This window comes from Taudactylus pleione, unplaced genomic scaffold, assembly GCF_031769625.1.
Source record: "Taudactylus pleione unplaced genomic scaffold, aTauple2 ptg000212l, whole genome shotgun sequence".
In the NCBI taxonomy this organism is placed as follows: domain Eukaryota; kingdom Metazoa; phylum Chordata; class Amphibia; order Anura; family Myobatrachidae; genus Taudactylus; species Taudactylus pleione.
In genome coordinates this window covers 10,173,850-10,192,342 of record NW_028284614.1, presented here as the reverse complement: position 1 = coordinate 10,192,342, position 18,493 = coordinate 10,173,850, and the positions used below count along the sequence as shown (strand labels likewise).

The window sequence follows — 18,493 nt, the reverse complement described above, 5'->3', positions numbered from 1 at the left end:
CAGAGAATTCTGCACCACCAAGTTTATTGTGTGAGCAAAACATGGGACGTGCTGGAATTTGCCCAGATGTAATGCCCGCACAATATTGGTGGCGTTGTCAGATATCACAAATCCCCAGGAGAGTCTAAGTGGGGTAAGCCACTGGGCGATGATTTCCCTCAGTTTCTCTAAGAGGTTGTCGGCGGTGTGCCTCTTACTGAAACCGGTGATACACAGCGTAGCCTGCCTTGTAACGAGCTGGCGTTTCTGAGATGCTGCTACTGGTGACGCTGCTGCTGTTGCTGCGTAAGGTGATACATCTACCCAGTGGGCTGTCACAGTCATATAGTCCTTAGTCTGCCCTGTTCCACTTGTCCACATGTCCGTGGTTAAGTGGACATTGTGTACAACGGCATTTTTCAGGACACTGAGGACACTTTTTCTGACGTTTCTGTACAGTCTCGGTATCGCCTGCCTAGTGAAGTGGAATCTAGACGGGATTTGGAACCGGGGACACACTACCTCCATCAATTGTCTAAATCCCACTGCACTAATGGCGGATACCGGACGCACGTCTAACACCAACATAGCAGTCAAGGCCTCAGTTATACGTTTTGCTTCAGGATGACTGCTGTCGTACTTCATCCTCCTCGCTAAGGACTGTTGGAGGGTCAATTGTTTAGTAAAAGTAGTGGTGTTCCTACTTCCTCTCTGGGATGATGAACGACTCCCAGCAGCAGCAACAGCAGCAGCAGCAGCAGGAGGCGTAGCAATGCAGGATCCTCCGGAGGAATCCCGGATAGGAGAGTCAGTCATGCCAGTGACATGGCCTGCAGGACTACTTCCGATCCTGACTAAGGAGGAAATTGACGAGGAGGGAGTTGACGGTGTGGTTTGCAGGCGCTTGGATACAACAGGAAAACGGGATTTAGGTGTCCCTGGACTGCTTACGGTCTTAGCCAAAGTTTCTGAACTTGACAGTAACTTTTTATGAACGCGCTGCAGGTGCCGTATAAGGGAGGATGTTCCTAGGTGGTTGACGTCCCTACCCCTACTTATTTCACCTTTACATATGGTACATATGGCAAGACAGTTGTTGTCCGGATTTGGATAGAAATATTGCCAGACCAAAGAGGTGGATGTTTGGTCTTCTGCCCAGGCATGACCGTGATGGGCTTTTTCATCCCACGGACAACAACTGTCTCCCCCGGAGCCTGATTTAAACAAACCACATCACCATCAGAATTAGGGGTGAGCGGGTTCGGATTTCTGAAATCCGAACCCCCCCGATCCGAGTCCGATCCGAGTCAGGCTCGACTTTTCCCGCCTGACTCGGATCTGAAATCGAGGCAAAACGATGCACGAAAGGCGTAGGAGGTTGCTTCCACAAAATGTGGAGAAGATGATGTTCATAAAAATTAATTATCAACTCTTCCAGGGAGACCAGCCTCCAGAACGTACAGCGGGGACGAGTTAATACTCTGTGAGGATGAGGATGTACACAACACTGAAGAGGGTGAGGAATCGGTGGATGAGGAGGATGAGGACGACATCTTACCTCCGTAGAGCCAGTTTGTGCAGGGACAGATTAATTGCCAGCTTGTTTTGTGGGGGCCCAAACGAACCAATCATTTCAGCCACAGTCGTGTGGCAGACCCTGGCGCTGAAATGATTGGTTTGTTAAAGTGTGCATGTCCTGTTTATACAACATAAGGGTGGGTGGGAGGGCCCAAGGACAATTCCATCTTGCACCTCTTTTTTTTCTTTGCATTATGTACAGTTTGGGGCCTAGTTTTTCAAACTGCCATCCTGTCTGCCACTGCAGTGTCACTCCTAGATGGACCACGTGTTTGTGCCGCCCAATCGTATCGCTTAGCATACTCATCCAGCTACCTCGGTGCAACCTTTTGGACATAAAAACACTATTGTGAGGTGTTCAGAATAGACTGGAAATGAGTGGAAATTAAGGTTATTGAGGTTAATAATAGCATAGGAGCAGAAAAACCCACAAATTCTGTGATTTTAGCTGTTTTTATGCCTTTAAAAAAAAAAAAAATACAGATCCAAAACACAAAACCCAGAACCTAAAACACGGAAGGGTGGTTTTGGCAAAACCAATCCAGATCCAAAACACGAAGAAAGATCCAGATCCAAAAACAAAACACGAAAAGTGGCCGGTGCACACCCCTAATATATATAATATACAGAGCAGGAGTCCGAGTACTAGGACTGATTGTGACTGTGGAGAGACTGATGCAGGATGCAGCAAATTTCAGATCAACAGATGTCTCACTATACCCAGTAATGCGAGCATCGTGCAACCACATCACAGGGAGGGGAAGAAGAGAGCATGGGATATTATACAATAGAACTCCGGATAATTACAGTTTCCCTGACAACCGTGCAGCCTTTACGTCAGCTAAGAGCAAATTTAAACTCAGAAATATTGTGAAAGAAAGACAAAAATATCAGCCTTTTAGCTAAACAAATATAAATACATAGTACAAATGGCGCTTCTCACAGTGTCGGTAAAGACTTCTCATTTAACAAGACGGTCTGTCTTTATAGTCTTATGTACTGGACATCAGATGTGGGCAGGAATGGTGTTCATACATACTATGTGCAGGAACAGAGCCCAATTAAAGTGAGGTCCTGAATCCTCTTTCCACCAAACAAATAAAACTTGGAAGATATTTAATTTGTTAGCAGGTTGCCGAGAAGCAGGAGCAAAATAGCTGTAGGTGTACTCTCTCTGTACCTATGAATCTTTTTGGAGGTAGAATAATGGATTTCCTGAAGTAGAATAATGGATCCTGCAGTCTAAAAATGAGGTGTTTGCAAATGTCCGTGAGGTCTATTCATTTTACTTTGGGGCTCATTTATTTTTTGCGGCAGTGGGGGCCCAGTAAATCATCATTCTTTATCGTAGCAACAATTAATACATTTTTCAGGCCGTGAAACCATAAATAGTAAAGTGAGCTATCGCCCGGCCTACCTACTGAGCATGCACCGGCTACCAGAGATCTCCACAAGAAAAGAAAAAAATGCAATATTGTAGCTATAATCTCAAAATGTCCGCTACAGTGGGATAAAGCACTGAAACATTCATATTTAGCATTTTTGTCATGTGCTCCTCAAACTTCCTGTCACTAGGTGCACTGCTTGGAATGTGTAATAGAGACCAGGGTTTTTCTGGTCCTGGGCACTCCCCCAATGACATCATACAGAAGGGTATGATGTCATTGGGGGAGTGCCCAGGACCAGGAAAACCATTGCCTCTATTACACATTCTAAGCAGTGAGCCTAGTGACAGGAAGTCTGAGGTGCACAGGACAAAAATGCTAAATATGAATGTTTCAGAGCTTTATCCCACTCACAATGCTGCCACAATATTTCTTGCCACTGGACCACACGACCGTAACTATTGCATTGTAAGAGTCGGAACTGCAATTAGATCTTTGGAGTCCTGGTACTAGGCAAAGAGTTGGGGCATACTTGTGCCCTCCTTATGCCATGCCTCCTTATGCCATGCCGCTGTAGGGGCATAGCTACGTAATTTTAGGAGTGTGGCTGTGCGCTCCCTGTTGGGATAGATCTGGAGTAATCAGCAATCCCCCCCATTCTGCGCCCCTGGTAAGTGTATTTGCACAGTCTGTGGAATAGAAGAGAAACAATGGTACTTTTACTGAATGGTGAGCTCTGCAGACAAACTTACCAGCTCCATTGATGGATGTGTACAGGTTTTAAGCTCATATTGATGGGAATTCAGATGTAATAAGTCTAGTTATATTTGAAAATACATTATTTGCCAAATCCCATAGCAACTCAGTCGGATGTTTGTTTCCATTTTGCACTAGAAATAAAAAAAAATCCAAGAAAACGTTTGGTCGCCACGGGCAACAGCACATCTTTGTGCGCCAGTTTTCATAAATGTTTTTTTTGTTTGTTTGTTTTACATTATTAATTATTTTTGTTTATCCCAACCAGTGATTCACAACAAGGATCTTCTGGCCACCCTGCACCTACTTGTCGCCTTAGCACAGCACTTTCAGCCCGACCTACCTCTTCCCCCCAATGTTTCTGTAGAAGTGATCGTGATGGAGGTAATCAGGAATTTCTTTGCTTGTGTCTGTTAAGCTGGGTACACACTAGACCAGAGATGGGGAACCTCAGGCCCGGGGGCCGTATAAGGCCCGCAGTATCATTTGGTCTGGCCATTAGAGCTTTTTTCTGCTAGCCTCATCTGGCTAGCAGGGTGCCTAGAATGGCACCCTGCAGCCAGAATCTCTTCAGCAGTGCCGCCTGGAGCATTCTTAGGACGTGTCAGACGGTCACACCGCTACCCTTACAGCTCCCCGGAGCGTTGCTGTAATCACCGGCGATTGTGGCCCCGCCCCAGTGTGATGTCACATGGCGGGGATGTGGCCTGCACCGGACCAGCAAATAATGTTATATACAGTATATCAAAATGGCCCTCGGCAGAAAAAAAGGTTCCCCACCCCTGCACTAGACAATACATTGGACGATTTTAGACTAAGTGGAACGACAAATTGTCCACTGTAGTGTGTACGCACTATTGCGCACTTCCATGCGTCATTTGTCACGTCTTCTGATCTGCTGTACATGCATGGCGTATCAGAAGATATCGCATACGGGGCTGTGCAGTTTAATGAAGTACAAAATAAGTGATTGCTCTGTTGTGCATTAAATCTTCTAGTCTGTACCAGCAATCTTGCATGGTCCGGGGCGAAGGTAAAACGCTCCATCCATTGGCAAGATTGCCGGGTCGTCTAGTGTGTACACAGACGCCATGTTATGTTATGCTGTTTTACATGTAGTGGTTAAAGTAAACCTTATCCCACAATTCGTAGTGCGTGTTGATGCCAGTAAATTCTGCAGCAAATATATGAAAAATTAGTTACACAATGTAATTAAATCAGTCATTAAAGTGTGCCATACTTGCCGACTCTCCCGGAATGGCCTAGAGGCTCCCGAAAATCAGGTGCCACTCCTGGCCTCCTGCAAGAGAGGGCAAGTCTCCCGGTCTGGCGCAACCCGCGAAAAGCACTAAGGGGGTCTATTTACTAAGCAGTGTTAGGAGACAGAGTGGAAAGTGATAAGGTGCCAGCCAATCAGCTCCCAACTGTCATCTCACAGGTGGTGTTTGAAAAATGACAGGTGGGAGCTGATTGGCTGGCACCTTATCACTTTTCACTCTGTCTCCTAACACTGCTTAGTAAATAGACCCCTAAATGTGGCCCTGAGCCTGTCAATTAGTTACAAAGCTGTTTTGCCCTGCATTTTGGTCCTGGACACAAAATGGCTGCCACCACAGCAGGACAGTGTGTAGGTGAATGCTGCCCTATAACACATGATCCGTACTTTATGCTGTACACTCCAATATAGTTAGGGTATTGCTGCATAAGAGCACTTGAATGGTACTCTATTCCAGATAGAAAAATGCATTGTTCATTCGTGGTGGCTGGTTGAGGCAAAGGGCGAGTGCTCCTCCATCTTTACATGACAGTGATTAAGCACTGGCGGCACGCGGCATGCAACCTCTCTTGAGTTGAGTCGCTCATGAGCTATTAAAAAAAATGCTGTCTTTTAAGTGCCACGTTTAACCCCTAACTGACTGGTTCAGAGTAACAGATGGAGGCTCAGAACAAGTACTTATAGTGTATAAATGCTACTTCCCGAGCCTCCATTAATTACCAAGTGTCAGTGGCCTAGTGACTAAGAAGCATTGTTAGATGCTGGCGGTGTAATGCCCCTGTGTGACATTGCCCTTCAGGTGGGAATGACACCTCTGCAATGAGGTCATCCCTGTTGGTTTTCACCGCAGTGGCTCTGACAAGTTTCAGGTAAAGCTGTTTAGATAAAATGCAGGTTGTCTTTGGGAAATTATACTAATCTAATATTCCATGAGGTGAAAGTCAGCCGGGAACTTAAAGGTTGAGTCTTAATATGGATCCTGCGTGTCCCCAATGGTTTGTTTTCCTCTCAGCCCCAATTATATCTGACATTTGCTTTTGGTCGACACTGAGCGGTCTGATGTTTTTTTCTGCCCACTGTCACAGCCAACAAAAACCGGGATGAAGACAGGAAAAGCTATAGAATTAATCACCAGCAGCAGGTGAGAACGACACCTTTATAATACCCAGCAACACTCGGTCTAAATGCCGACCGCCGGCTTCCCGACTGTCTAATCCCGGAAAGGTACTAATGACAGGTGTCGAAATCCCGACGTAGGTAAAGGCTGGAGACGTAGGTTTTGGCTGCGGGGAATGGGGATTAGGTTTAGGCACTAGGAGGGGGAGGTTACAGTTAGGCACCCGTAAAGGGGGGTTGGGGTTAGGGTAGGGAATTAGGTTAGCGGTACTTACCTTAATTAGCGATCGGGATCTTCACCCCTGCCTGGCTTCCACTGTCAGGATTTGAACCGCGACCGGCGGTAATACCTACTGCACCCCTATCTCATTATCTATCTATCTATTTATCTATTTATCTATTTATCTATCTATCTATCTATCTATCTATCTATCTATCTATCTATCTCATCTATCTATCTATCTACAAACAAAATATATGGAATATAATTAAAATAATTATTCATTATTGCTGTTACAATTGTAATAAATATATATATATTTATTATTAAAAAAAATGTTTAATGTATTTATTTACGCTTTGACATAAAGGACTGTAAGCCCAAGTCAAACTTTTGTCTGACCTTTTGAAAATTCTTATTTAACACAATTTGGGGGTGATTTAATAACGGCAAAAATGCGGTAAAACCTCCGAAAATGCAGTTTTCGGGGGTTTTACCGCATTCCCCATAAGTATTAAGCAGCAGAATGCGCTGCATTCTGCTGCTTCGCGTTGCTAGGTAACGCCACCTTCAGGTGGCGTTACCCAATAGAAGCCTATGGGCTTCTTAGCGCAACGCTCGGGGCTGGGAGGGAGACCCGGAACTCACTCTGCCCGGCAGCATCGCAAAGGACAGCTCTCATTGAGAGAGCTGTTCTTTGCGATATTCTTGGTACATGCTGCGGTAATTAACCGATGGTCGCCGATGATACATCTCCCCTTAGGGTCTATTTAGCAAACTTAAAAAAAAAAAGGTTTTTCTCCAGCATTTTAGTTGGAGAAAGCCTAAAATATAGAAAAATATTGTTTCTCTATATTTAGGATCTAAGAAAAGTGCGGAGAAATGACTGATTCCTCAGCCTTTTAATTTGTTTGTGCAGCTCCCTTCGTACAAACGCTATTTATATACAGTAGCCAAGAGAAGCGATTTTTCTCACAATTGATAATGCCAGCTATGGATGGCGTTATTTCTCCTGGCACTGGAGAGAAGCAGGGAAGAGACATTTCTCCTCCTGTTTTCTCCGTCAGGAACCACTGTGCGAATGTGCCTCCTGCAGATGACTCGCTGTTCGCATGCGGCAGTTAAAACCTATGTTGTCGTCTTTCGCATTAAAAAGTCCACTGTAGCCCTGTTTTCTCCTCGCCGGGACACGCCTTCCCTGCGTGGCCTGTCCCGACACTGCACGCCTTCCCTGCGTGGTCTGTCCCGGCACTGCACGCCTTCCCTGCGTGGTCTGTCCCGGCACTGCACGCCTTCCCTGCGTGGTCTGTCCCGGCACTGCACGCCTTCTCTGCGTGGTCTGTCCCGGCACTGCACGCCTTCCCTGCGTGGTCTGTCCCGGCACTGCACGCCTTCCCTGCGTGGTCTGTCCCGGCACTGCACGCCTTCCCTGCGTGGTCTGTCCCGGCACTGCACGCCTTCCCTGCGTGGTCTGTCCCGGCACTGCACGCCTTCCCTGCGTGGTCTGTCCCGGCACTGCACGCCTTCCCTGCGTGGTCTGTCCCGGCACTGCACGCCTTCCCTGCGTGGTCTGTCCCGGCACTGCACGCCTTCCCTGCGTGGTCTGTCCCGGCACTGCACGCCTTCCCTGCGTGGTCTGTCCCGGCACTGCACGCCTTCCCTGCGTGGTCTGTCCCGGCACTGCACGCCTTCCCTGCGTGGTCTGTCCCGGCACTGCACGCCTTCCCTGCGTGGTCTGTCCCGGCACTGCACGCCTTTCCTGCGTGGTCTGTCCCGGCACTGCACGCCTTTCCTGCGTGGTCTGTCCCGGCACTGCACGCCTTCCCTGCGTGGTCTGTCCCGGCACTGCACGCCTTCTCTGCGTGGTCTGTCCCGGCACTGCAGGCCTTCCCTGCGTTGTCTGTCCTGGCACTGCACGCCTTCCCTGCATGGTCTGTCCCGGCACTGCATGGTCTGTCCCTGCACTGCACGCCTTCCCTGCGTGGTCTGTCCCGGCACTGCACGCCTTCCCTGCGTGGTCTGTCCCGGCACTGCACGCCTTCCCTGCGTGGTCTGTCCCGGCACTGCAGGCCTTCCCTGCTTGGTCTGTCCCGGCACTGCACGTCTTCCCTGCTTGGTCTGTCCCGGCACTGCATGGTCTGTCCCTGCACTGCACGCCTTCCCTGCGTGGTCTGTCCAGGCACTGCACGCCTTCCCTGCGTGGTCTGTCCCGGCACTGCACGCCTTCCCTGTGTGGTCTGTCCCGGCAGGGGTTTTCATACAAATACAGTGATATGAAATATGTGAGAAAAGTGACAGGCCGTTAGTGTTTGGGGGAGTGGTCGGAGGCGTGCTTGTCCATTTGAACGCCGTTACATGGGCGTGCATAAATTAGAGACTGCGATTGCATATACAGCTTGAGTAATCACTGCGTGCGACGAGGCTTGCAATTTCTGTGACAGGTCAGACCTGCTGTAATTGTACGTGAGGGCCTGATGCTCTCCGATGGTACCGATGTATACGCAGGACTGCGAAGTATTACGGAAGTGAGAAAGGAGCAGTGTGCGTCTCTATGCTGGCTGAGCAGTGGCAGGCATTAGCATATTTTAGCAATAGCATTGCGTGCGATTACGGAGCTGCAATTGCGTTCCGTGCTGAATCAGGCCCTTTGGGTCGTTATTGTATATTCAGATTAATGGTCTCCTTTGACAAGTCTATCATATTTGGTCCTTGTTAGGATACTAGGCGTGTTCAATCTCTATGAAATCCAAGGGAGTTAGTACATTGCTACTGTATATTTACCCCAGGTAATTGCTTGCACGACATCTGCGTCAGTGGAAAATAACATAAAATTGATGTTTACAAGCTGAGAACCATTTGCTTATGTTTTCTCCTTGTTTGCTCTTCTCATTAAAACACATTTTGCATCTCAATGTGTTCCCATGTCTCATTTCAGGGATGAAGACGCAACTCCCAGTAAGTGATATTATGTTTAATTCATGGCCTCTTGCTAGTTTTCTTTGCTCCATGCGGAGGGGCTAAATGCACTGACCCACAGGATGGAGCTGGCTCTATTTGGGATGTGCTGGACAGGGGACTGTTGCCGTGGCAACAACGTAATATGGGGAGAAGGACATTTAGTGTAAAGCTGGATAGAGGGAAATAGACATTGATGTGAGAGATCACTAAGGACATGGTTACTCTGTCAGATTTCCTTCCTGGCTCTCGGTTTGAGCAATGCTGAGTGGTGAAACTGACAGGTCTGTAGAAGCTCAGAGACTGTACCAGATATCAGAACTTACTTGATGGACAGGCTGTAAGTGCTTGTAACCATGATTATTGAAGAGCGGAATTTTAAGAACGCTGACAGCCATTCTAAAGAGTGGAGAAGTTGCACCCTGACATTTATCAAGTACATGCTATAAATTTCCCCCCCGAAAGTCTTGACATAATGGGGGTGATTCAGTTACAAAGGATGGCCGCCATCTGTCACAATCGCTACCAGCAACGTTGCCCGTTTTTCCTCGCACTGATAGAGGAGCCCAGGAAATTTTGCGATGTTGCAGGCATTGCAGTATAAATTGCGCACTTTGGCGAAAAATGGCCGCGCAATTTTTTTTGGGAAAAAAAATAAAAACCGTTGAAAATGATACAAAGCAATTTTTTTTTTCAGGAAATTACTGTTCCACGTCAATTGAGGGTACATTAAAATGGGTGCAAGTATATTTTCGTGTCGTAAAACGCTTTTTTAAAAACCGTAAAAAAATGCCTGCTGCGACCGAGTGCAATGTTTAAAACACTTCACACAAAAAAAAAATCAGACCCAATACATTTTTTTTTTTTTTAACCAAACATTCAGCGGTCGTTTTTCGCCAAAGTGCGCAACTTACGAAATTTTTTTGGGGATAATTTATTATTAGGGGGTGTGTCCAAAGGGTTCTGAAAGAAATCCCCACATTTTTAGCCAAAAATAGGGATTTTGCATTTTGCTTTGCCTGGTCTGGGATGGAGATAACTTATATCCAGTTTTGGCGAAAATATCACCATTTTTTGGCGAAAAGAACTGCTGTTTTCGTCGCTAATTGAATATGGCCCACTCCCCATGGGACCCTCGGCAACATACTGGTTTGGTCCCACTTACCCCCCCTCCTATTTGCAAAGCCTCACCCCAACCATGACCACCATTACAAAAAAAATACAATGGTTTAGGCTAATCTGGGCACTTAGTGCTCGCTGGGCCCTAGGTTGCAGAGTGGATGATCACATATCACCATTTCTTGTAAGGAAGGTATCCAGCACATTTTCCAATGGGCTCTTGTCCTCCATATAGTCCTTTGTATGACAAATTAGACCAATCTCTCTATTGACCTCAGATATATTTAAACATATTAATCGACCATCACCTGATCAGTGACCTCTTAGGCACCAAAACCAATCAGGTCACCTCTAAGGTAGCAACCCCCAGTTTTTGTAACCTATCCCCTCATCCTTCGATTCCCTATATTATTGAGTTTGCTCCTCCCGAGTTCTCCTATGTCATTCTTACATTGAGGTGACTAAAACTGTACTCCATATTTATGATGTGATTTACAATTTGAATTGGATGCATTTACACCTTCTTTATGCATCCCAGGATTTTATTCGCCTTTCCAGCCACTGCCTGGCACTGATTGCTGACACATTCCGCTTTTTGTATTCTTAGGGGTCTAGTTACTAAGCAGTGTTAGGGGACAGAGTGAAAAGTGATGTCTGTGATAAGGTGTCAGCCAATCAGCTCCCAACTGTCATTTTTCAAACACAGCCTGTGAGATGGCAGTTAGGAGCTGATTGGCTGGTACCTTATCACTTTTCACTCTTAACACTGCTTAGTAAATAGACCCCTTAAATCCCATTTCCTTGTCACTTTTGCCCAATTGTTTTCCATATAGGAAAGGGCACAACACTGGTCACTGTGAAATGTCACTACGGTGTTACCCCAATCTAAAAGTGTTCCGTTACATTTATTACTGCCCTACTATCCTTCAACCAGTTGTCTACCCATGTAAATGCTCTTTTCCATAGACCTAGTATCATCATCTTTTGTGCCGGACAATGTGGACCAGCATCTGTAGCTCTACAGAAATCCCTTATTTGGTCACCTGGATAAGAGTCTGTGCGACTTGAAGGGGTCTATTTACTAAGCAGTGTTAGGAGACAGAGTGAAAAGTGATAAGGTACCAGCCAATCAGCTCCCAACTGCCATCTCACAGGCTGTGTTTGTAAAAAGACAGTTAGGAGCTGATTGGCTGGCACCTTATCACAGACTTATCACTTTTCACTCTGTCTCCTAACACTGCTTAGGGCTCTATTTATTAACATTATTTTTACTAAAATAAAGTGAAAAAGGGTGTTTTCACACCCTTTTCACATTATTTTAGTTTCACCTGTAGTTATTACAGGGCAATTGGAGTAGAATTAGTAAAATTCTACTCCAACCCCCAGTATCACTTATTTTTAGTAAAGCAGATCGCATTTCCCATAATTGTAATGGGAAATGTGATCTGTGTGCAAGTTACTAAAAATAAATTGTAAAAAAATACCGGGGGAAGCCCTGTGATAATAACGCCACCTGGAGGTGGCGTTATCCAGGGTCTCCCCTGGTTACCGGGCTCCCACTCTGCTCTAACGGGGAGAGCAGAGGCGGGAGCCGGTACCAGTAATCAGCTATGTGGTCTAAAGAGACCGCAAGCTGATTGCTGTAAAAAAAAGAAAAAAAAAATTAAACATTTTTTTTTTCACTTACCTGAATCCAGGGACCGGTGATCGGGCCTCCGGTGATGGCTCCTCTCCGGTCAGCTGGTCTCCCACAGTGCACTGGGGCCCGGTCATCAGGTGATCGGGGCCCAGTGCAGTATGGGAGATCACCTGATCGGGAAGCCCGGAGAAGACCACCGGAGGCCAGGAGGATGCAGGTAAGTGTAATGAAGGGAGAAGGGGTCCGCGATCGCGGGGGGCGGGGCTTAGCGCTGGGGGCGGGGCTTAGCGTCTGTGGGGGGGTAGTAGCGGTGGTCGGTCGGCGCATGCGCGTGCTCTTAGTCGCGGTATTTTTTCCGAAAATACCGCGACTAGAGTGCGGATGGGATCCGCAGGGACAGAGCTTTATCGCAAGCTCTGTCCCTGCAAGGGATTTATAGTAAATCCCTGTGATATTACCTGAATTCGCAATGCGAATTCACTCGGTAATATCACACTACAATCCGCATTCAATATGCGGATTGTAGTAAATAGAGCCCTTTATATTTGTCTTGTTAATGTCATGGATACAGATTAATATGGAATACAGTTGGCATTCTCTGAGTGTTTCCTCTCTGTACATTATTCTAGAGAAGGATGCATTTGATCAACTTTTTGACCTGAATCCGGACAAAATAAATGATGTGAAACAGGTGACTTAGACCTAAACTAATAATATTATCTAGATACTGTATGAAGTGTCTTTTATCCTGCATTTTATTTTTATTAACTATGTATTTAACTGAACACAAAAAAGAAAAAAATATATGACAGCATATACGATTCAGGCGCACAGAAACGAATGATTTTAAAAAAGGAATAATAACTTAAGAGCTGCTCCTAATAATGATTTAATCAGTTAAACTCATTTGATCTGACTAAAAAATGAAAATCCTGAAAACATGGTCAATTCACACATGAAAAAATGCATTAAATGGCTAATAGTAATAAATATACATTGACTACTTCGGACAAAGGGCATGATTCAGAGCCGGACGCAATTAGCGCTCGCTCGTCCAGAAAATAGGGGTGGCTATTCAAATGAACCGTTCGCTCTTTGCGGTCTGTTCACGCCTCTAGGTCTGAACGAGCGAACAAAACTTGCGGTCGTTTTTTGGATAAATACGCCCCCTGGCCGCTCGCATCCTACGTCATGTCCGCTATTTATTAGATTAATCGAGTACGTCGACCAGCGTATGAACTGCTCGCTATTCTTGTGGTTGGTTTTTGCTGCCACAATCTTGCGAGCAGTTCTGGCTATAAAATAACCCAGTGACGTGGTCAATGACGCTGCTGTTGTAATTATGCACACCCATAAAACGCCCGTTTTGACCTTTTAAGCACGCCTGCGTTCGGATCTCCACTCCCCGTTTTCAAGCACCTTCCCCTGTTACCACCCACATACGCCTCTTTCTGTCACTCAAAATAGCAGGCATTCGCTATTTAGCGAACAAACGATTTTCGGCCGCACTGACTGGTTCGCGCATGCGTATTACGATCCGTACGCATGCGCAGTTGGGCAAACATCGCTCGGAACGAGCGTACTGCCGCTTACGAGCGGCTCTGAATCAGGCCCAAAGAGCACTGTATATATAAAATATTGCAATTTATTATACAACGAAGCAATGAAAATTAAAATATAAAATGCAAAAGTTACATACACACATATATAGAAATACAAAACTGTTGTAGTGTTTGAAGTAATGGCTCACTAGAATATAATAGATGTATGAAAAAAACACCGCTGCAGTAGGTGTCACTATATAAAATGCATAGTGACCATCCATTTTTTTTGCTCCAGCTCCACAAAATAATTGGTGGCATCCAATAGGTTAATAAGATAGATGAAAAAAATATTTCTAGTGGTTTAAGCAGTTCCAGGTATAATAATAACTAATATTCAAAAATGCTTAGAATCTTCTGCACCACGATATTGACTAGATTGTAACCTTCAGATTGTATAATTGGTGTCTGTATCTCCACACAGTTCAATGTCATGTGTAGCAGGTGATCAGCCTGAGCTATTTGATCAGTCCGTAACAAAAATTTGTAACAGTACGTGTATCTGTTACAATGTTTCCACATAAAAGTCTGTATATATGTATACAGGTGCTACACTTAGCTCATTACAGTGATAGAATGGTGATAGCTTAACGCCGGCCGGCTAAAGAGGGTATAGCCACCTGTCTGTGTGGATCAGACCAGGCTCCGCAATCATCGGACACAGACCTCCTCGTGTTGTTTAAAATCCTGTCTGTGGACATCAATTCCTTGCTGAAGTGGATTATGGCTGGAGCATAAAACCAGTTTGTAGCAGTCAAGGGAGAATCCTTACGCGTTTCTCTGCTACAGGTAATGGCGGTTTCATCAGAGGGTAGGTATCCTGATGATCCCATGAGTGCAAATAAGCCTGGTTCATCCAATACAAATCTGGTAGTGATTACATTTCCTCAAGAACACCTGTATGGGTGTGTCACCATACTTGTAATCTTGTGGTAAAAACAACATTTCTTTTGTGTACAAATTACATAAAGGTTCAGCCTTGATAAAGCTGTTTACACAGTGAAACGTGTACGTTGGCGTTTCAAGTGGGTCCACCACATACTCCCATGAAAATGTATATATCATGCTTGTACTAGTTCAGATTAGTGGTAACACTATAAATATATGGTGTGGTAATAATGCTACTTGATTAGGGATGATAACATTGCAGTAACAGTATTCATGGGCAGCACAGCTTAAAGTCATTTGTGAGCTTCATGTGAATTGATCAGTCAGAATAAAACTAACTTTATGGGCCCTATTCAATTTGAAGCGAAAAGCCATTTGTGCGTGTTTTTGGTGAAAACTTTTCGCCGATGACGTCATTTTCACCTGTTTCGATTTTACTCCATGTTCAATTTGAAAGACTTTCCGCCTAGGCAGAAAGTCAATGCAATGTAACAGGCGAAAAAGTTTCGCCTATGAATAGCAGGCGTAAAAAAATGCAGAATTGGGGTTTTGGGGTGCAACGTTGCGGGAACCCCCCTGCAGCCTTCAGACAGTCCCCCAAGGGCAAAAATGTGTCAAAAAAAAAAAAAAACACTTAAGGACACCCCAAAAAATCACTTTGAATTTGGGGGCGAAAAAAAAAATGTTGGGGTAAAAAAATTAAAAACTAGCGAACTTGACTCTGGGGGGTCCCCAAGTATGGCCCCAGGTGTTTTTTCATTGCAGGGGCTTGCGGCAGGTGGATTTTTCAAGATTTTTTCAACTTAACTTTAGCAACTTTTAAATATGCTGACCCCCATTTTCATGTACCCCAAATTTGCTGGGAAGTTATTTTCTGCAAAAAAGCTCCTGAATACTATTCTGCATCACGTATAGAAAAACGCTATTTAGCAGCTATTGAGCCCATTTAAAAACAAATACCTTCAGCAAGCCAAATCGGGGGGTACCATAGGGAACCCCCATGTCAGAGCATCTTTTGGGGGGTGTCAGGCTGATTTCCCCAAATCCGACATGACTTTCCACCTGTTCAAGTTTCGCCAGGTCCCGTTTTCACATACTTCCATATTGAATACGGGGTAAAGCGGGCATGGCCGTGATACTTTTCCGCCTACAAAAGACGCGATGTAGCCGAAAAGTCTGGGAGACGAAAAAGTATTGTGGATCCGCTCTAATTGAATACGCTCTATGTAGCAGTATTATACCCTATTTACACCAGAGCAAAAACCTGGGTTATTGCTGGGTCTACCCAGGTCGCAGCTCAGTGTAAATGGGTCCCTGAAAAATAACCTGGGTCAAGTGACCCTGCAATCCAACCCAGGTAGCTACCAGGATTGGACCCAGGATGGACACGGGTAATGGTGCAGTGTAAACGGTGCAACCCGGGTTATCTGACCTGGATCATGCCTAAAATGAGCTGATTGGTGGCTGTGGAGCAGTCACCTCCCACTTTTAATGACCTCACAGGTTTAGCAGGGCAGACCTGAGTTCAGTGTGAACAGGGCTGACCTGGGAGTAACCCAGATGAAAGGTGCAGTGTAAATGGGTCTGACCTGGGTCTGACCAGGGTTGGAACCATGTCCAAAAACCCAGGTCGGACCTGGGTTTTTGGTGGAAAAGAGGTATTAGTGTGATGCTGTTCTATGCTCACAAACCAATATGTATTACAATAAGTGAATAAATTGTGACACACGAGACAGCTAAATGTATGACTTATAGACGTGTGATTTACCACAGATTGTTTATTATTATTTTGAGCCTTGCTGAAAGCTGCTGTGAGGGACATGATACCGTTTATTCTGTGATTATTGGATTATTAAAGGATTGAACCAGCAGTTATGCCTTATATTGAAGGAGGAAATTATTGCTGAAGTATTCAGAAGCCACTTAAGTAGATGTGATATTATTACCACCAATATTAGTGAATTCCTTTACTAATTTAGCTCTATGACCAACAAGGAGCATTTATATGTAGGTTATTAGATATATTACATTTACATATTACATATAATTTTGCTCCGGTTCAACATAGTACATTGCTTTCATAATACTGGGAAATTGAAATGGTGGACCCTGCTTTTTTATACATTATTTGCTTATGTCATTCTATCTTTATACACTAATCTATATGTATGTTTAGCATTTGAATTAATTTATTTTTCACCTCTATTTTTCACTGTACCATTCCTAGTGAATGGAATTATTAGTATAATAGCTAATAAAAGTCAAACTTTGAATTGATTTTGTTCTTGTGCCCATCCCTAACAACCCCCTAGCCTCTTTTTGTTTAATATGATCACCTGCTACACATGACATTGAACTGTGTGGAGATACGGACACCAATTATACAATCTGAAGGCTACAAACTGATCAATATCGTGGTGCAGAAGATTCTAAGCATTTTTGAATATTAGTTATTATTATACCTGGAACTGCTTAAACCACTAGAAATATTTTTTTCATCTATCTTATTAACCTATTGGATGCCACCAATTATTTTGTGGAGCTGGAGCAATAAAATGGATGGCCACTATGCATTTTATATAGTGACACCTACTGCAGCAGTGTTTTTTTCATACATCTATTATATTCTAGTGAGCCATTACTCCAAACACTACAACAGTTTTGTATTTCTAATTTATACATGTGTGTACATAACTTTTGCATTTTATTCATTTATATTTTAATTTTCATTGCTTCATTGTGTAATAAATTGTAAAATTTTATATATACAGCACTCTTTGTCCGAAGTAGTCAATCTATATTTATTACTATTAGCTACTTAAGGCATTTTTTCCATGTGTGAATTGACCATGTTTTTAGGATTTCCATTTTTTATATATTTAACTGGATGTTTCCTACCTTTTTTATGCAACCTTCCAGCAGTCCTCCTAGATATAGCAATGCCATAAATATATACTAGCTGACACTGTAATAAATATTCAGAATTTCCACCCCCCATACACTAGATCTGCTTCTCCTTACCGATTCAGGTCCATGTAGCTACACCTCCTAGACTTGTCCCTCCCCAAGCCTGGGCCTGTCCCTCCCTAAACCCGGGCCTGTCCCTCCCAAATACTGGACCTTTCCATTTCCCATTCTAATACTGGGCCATTCCCTCCCCAATCCTGGGTCTGTTTATCCAACATCCTGAGCCTTTCCCTTCCCAATTTTTGGTCTTTACTTCCCCAATCCTAAAAAATTATCTCCACAACCCTAAACCTCTCCCTCTGAAATCCTGGGCTGTTGCTCTCTAATTCCAGGCCTGTCCCCAATAGTAGACCTGTTGTTGCTCCCCAATCCTGAGCTTATCTTTCCCCATTAATAGACCTGTTGCCTCCCCAATCCTGGTCTTACCCGGGACCAATCACAGAACTGTTGCTCCACAATCCTGGGCTTTTCCCTCCTAAATTCTAAAAAAAAAGTCTCCAAAATTCGAAACATCTCCCTTCTAAATCCTGTCCCTCCCCAGTCCCGGGCCTTTGTTTCCCATCCAGGGCTTTTTGCTACTTAATCCTGGACCTGTCTTTCCCCAATCCTGGGCATGTTGATCCCAAATCCCAGGATCTTTCAATTTCTAATCCTAGGCCTGTTGCCCCCATGTGTCTGTGGAAATGTACTGTATATACCTCCCATCATTTAGTAAGGCGATTTTGAATGTAGCGTTTCTCCAGTTTTAGGCTAGTATCACATGGGTGCTTTGTGCACCTCTTGTATTTTAGTCCTAGAATATCAGCGATTCTTTCTCTATTTACAACATGGTGTATAAGTGCTGAGCTTCTGTTAGACAAGTGCTGATAGGCTGAACGCTGCCTGCAAATGTAGTACATTTCAATGCACAAAGCACGTTACCAAACCACTGAGCTATCTGAAAGTTCTTTGAAGTTTGGGGATAGAGTGGAGGAACACCTGTTACCCTGTAGTTAGCCCATCACCTGCAAACGT

The 18,493-nt window shown here is 44.6% G+C and overlaps 1 protein-coding gene across 1 annotated transcript in view; it reads left to right on the top strand.

The window, feature by feature from the left end:
• The window catches only part of PARVG (parvin gamma), a 68,828-nt gene that overhangs the window by 26,237 nt on the left and 24,098 nt on the right, over nucleotides 1-18,493 (top strand). The window contains exons 6-9 of the mRNA XM_088478378.1: nucleotides 3,967-4,082; nucleotides 6,060-6,115; nucleotides 9,246-9,265; nucleotides 12,653-12,714. Coding sequence (XP_088334504.1) covers nucleotides 3,967-4,082; nucleotides 6,060-6,115; nucleotides 9,246-9,265; nucleotides 12,653-12,714 — 254 coding nt within the window. The remainder of the gene's footprint in view (nucleotides 1-3,966; nucleotides 4,083-6,059; nucleotides 6,116-9,245; nucleotides 9,266-12,652; nucleotides 12,715-18,493) is intronic.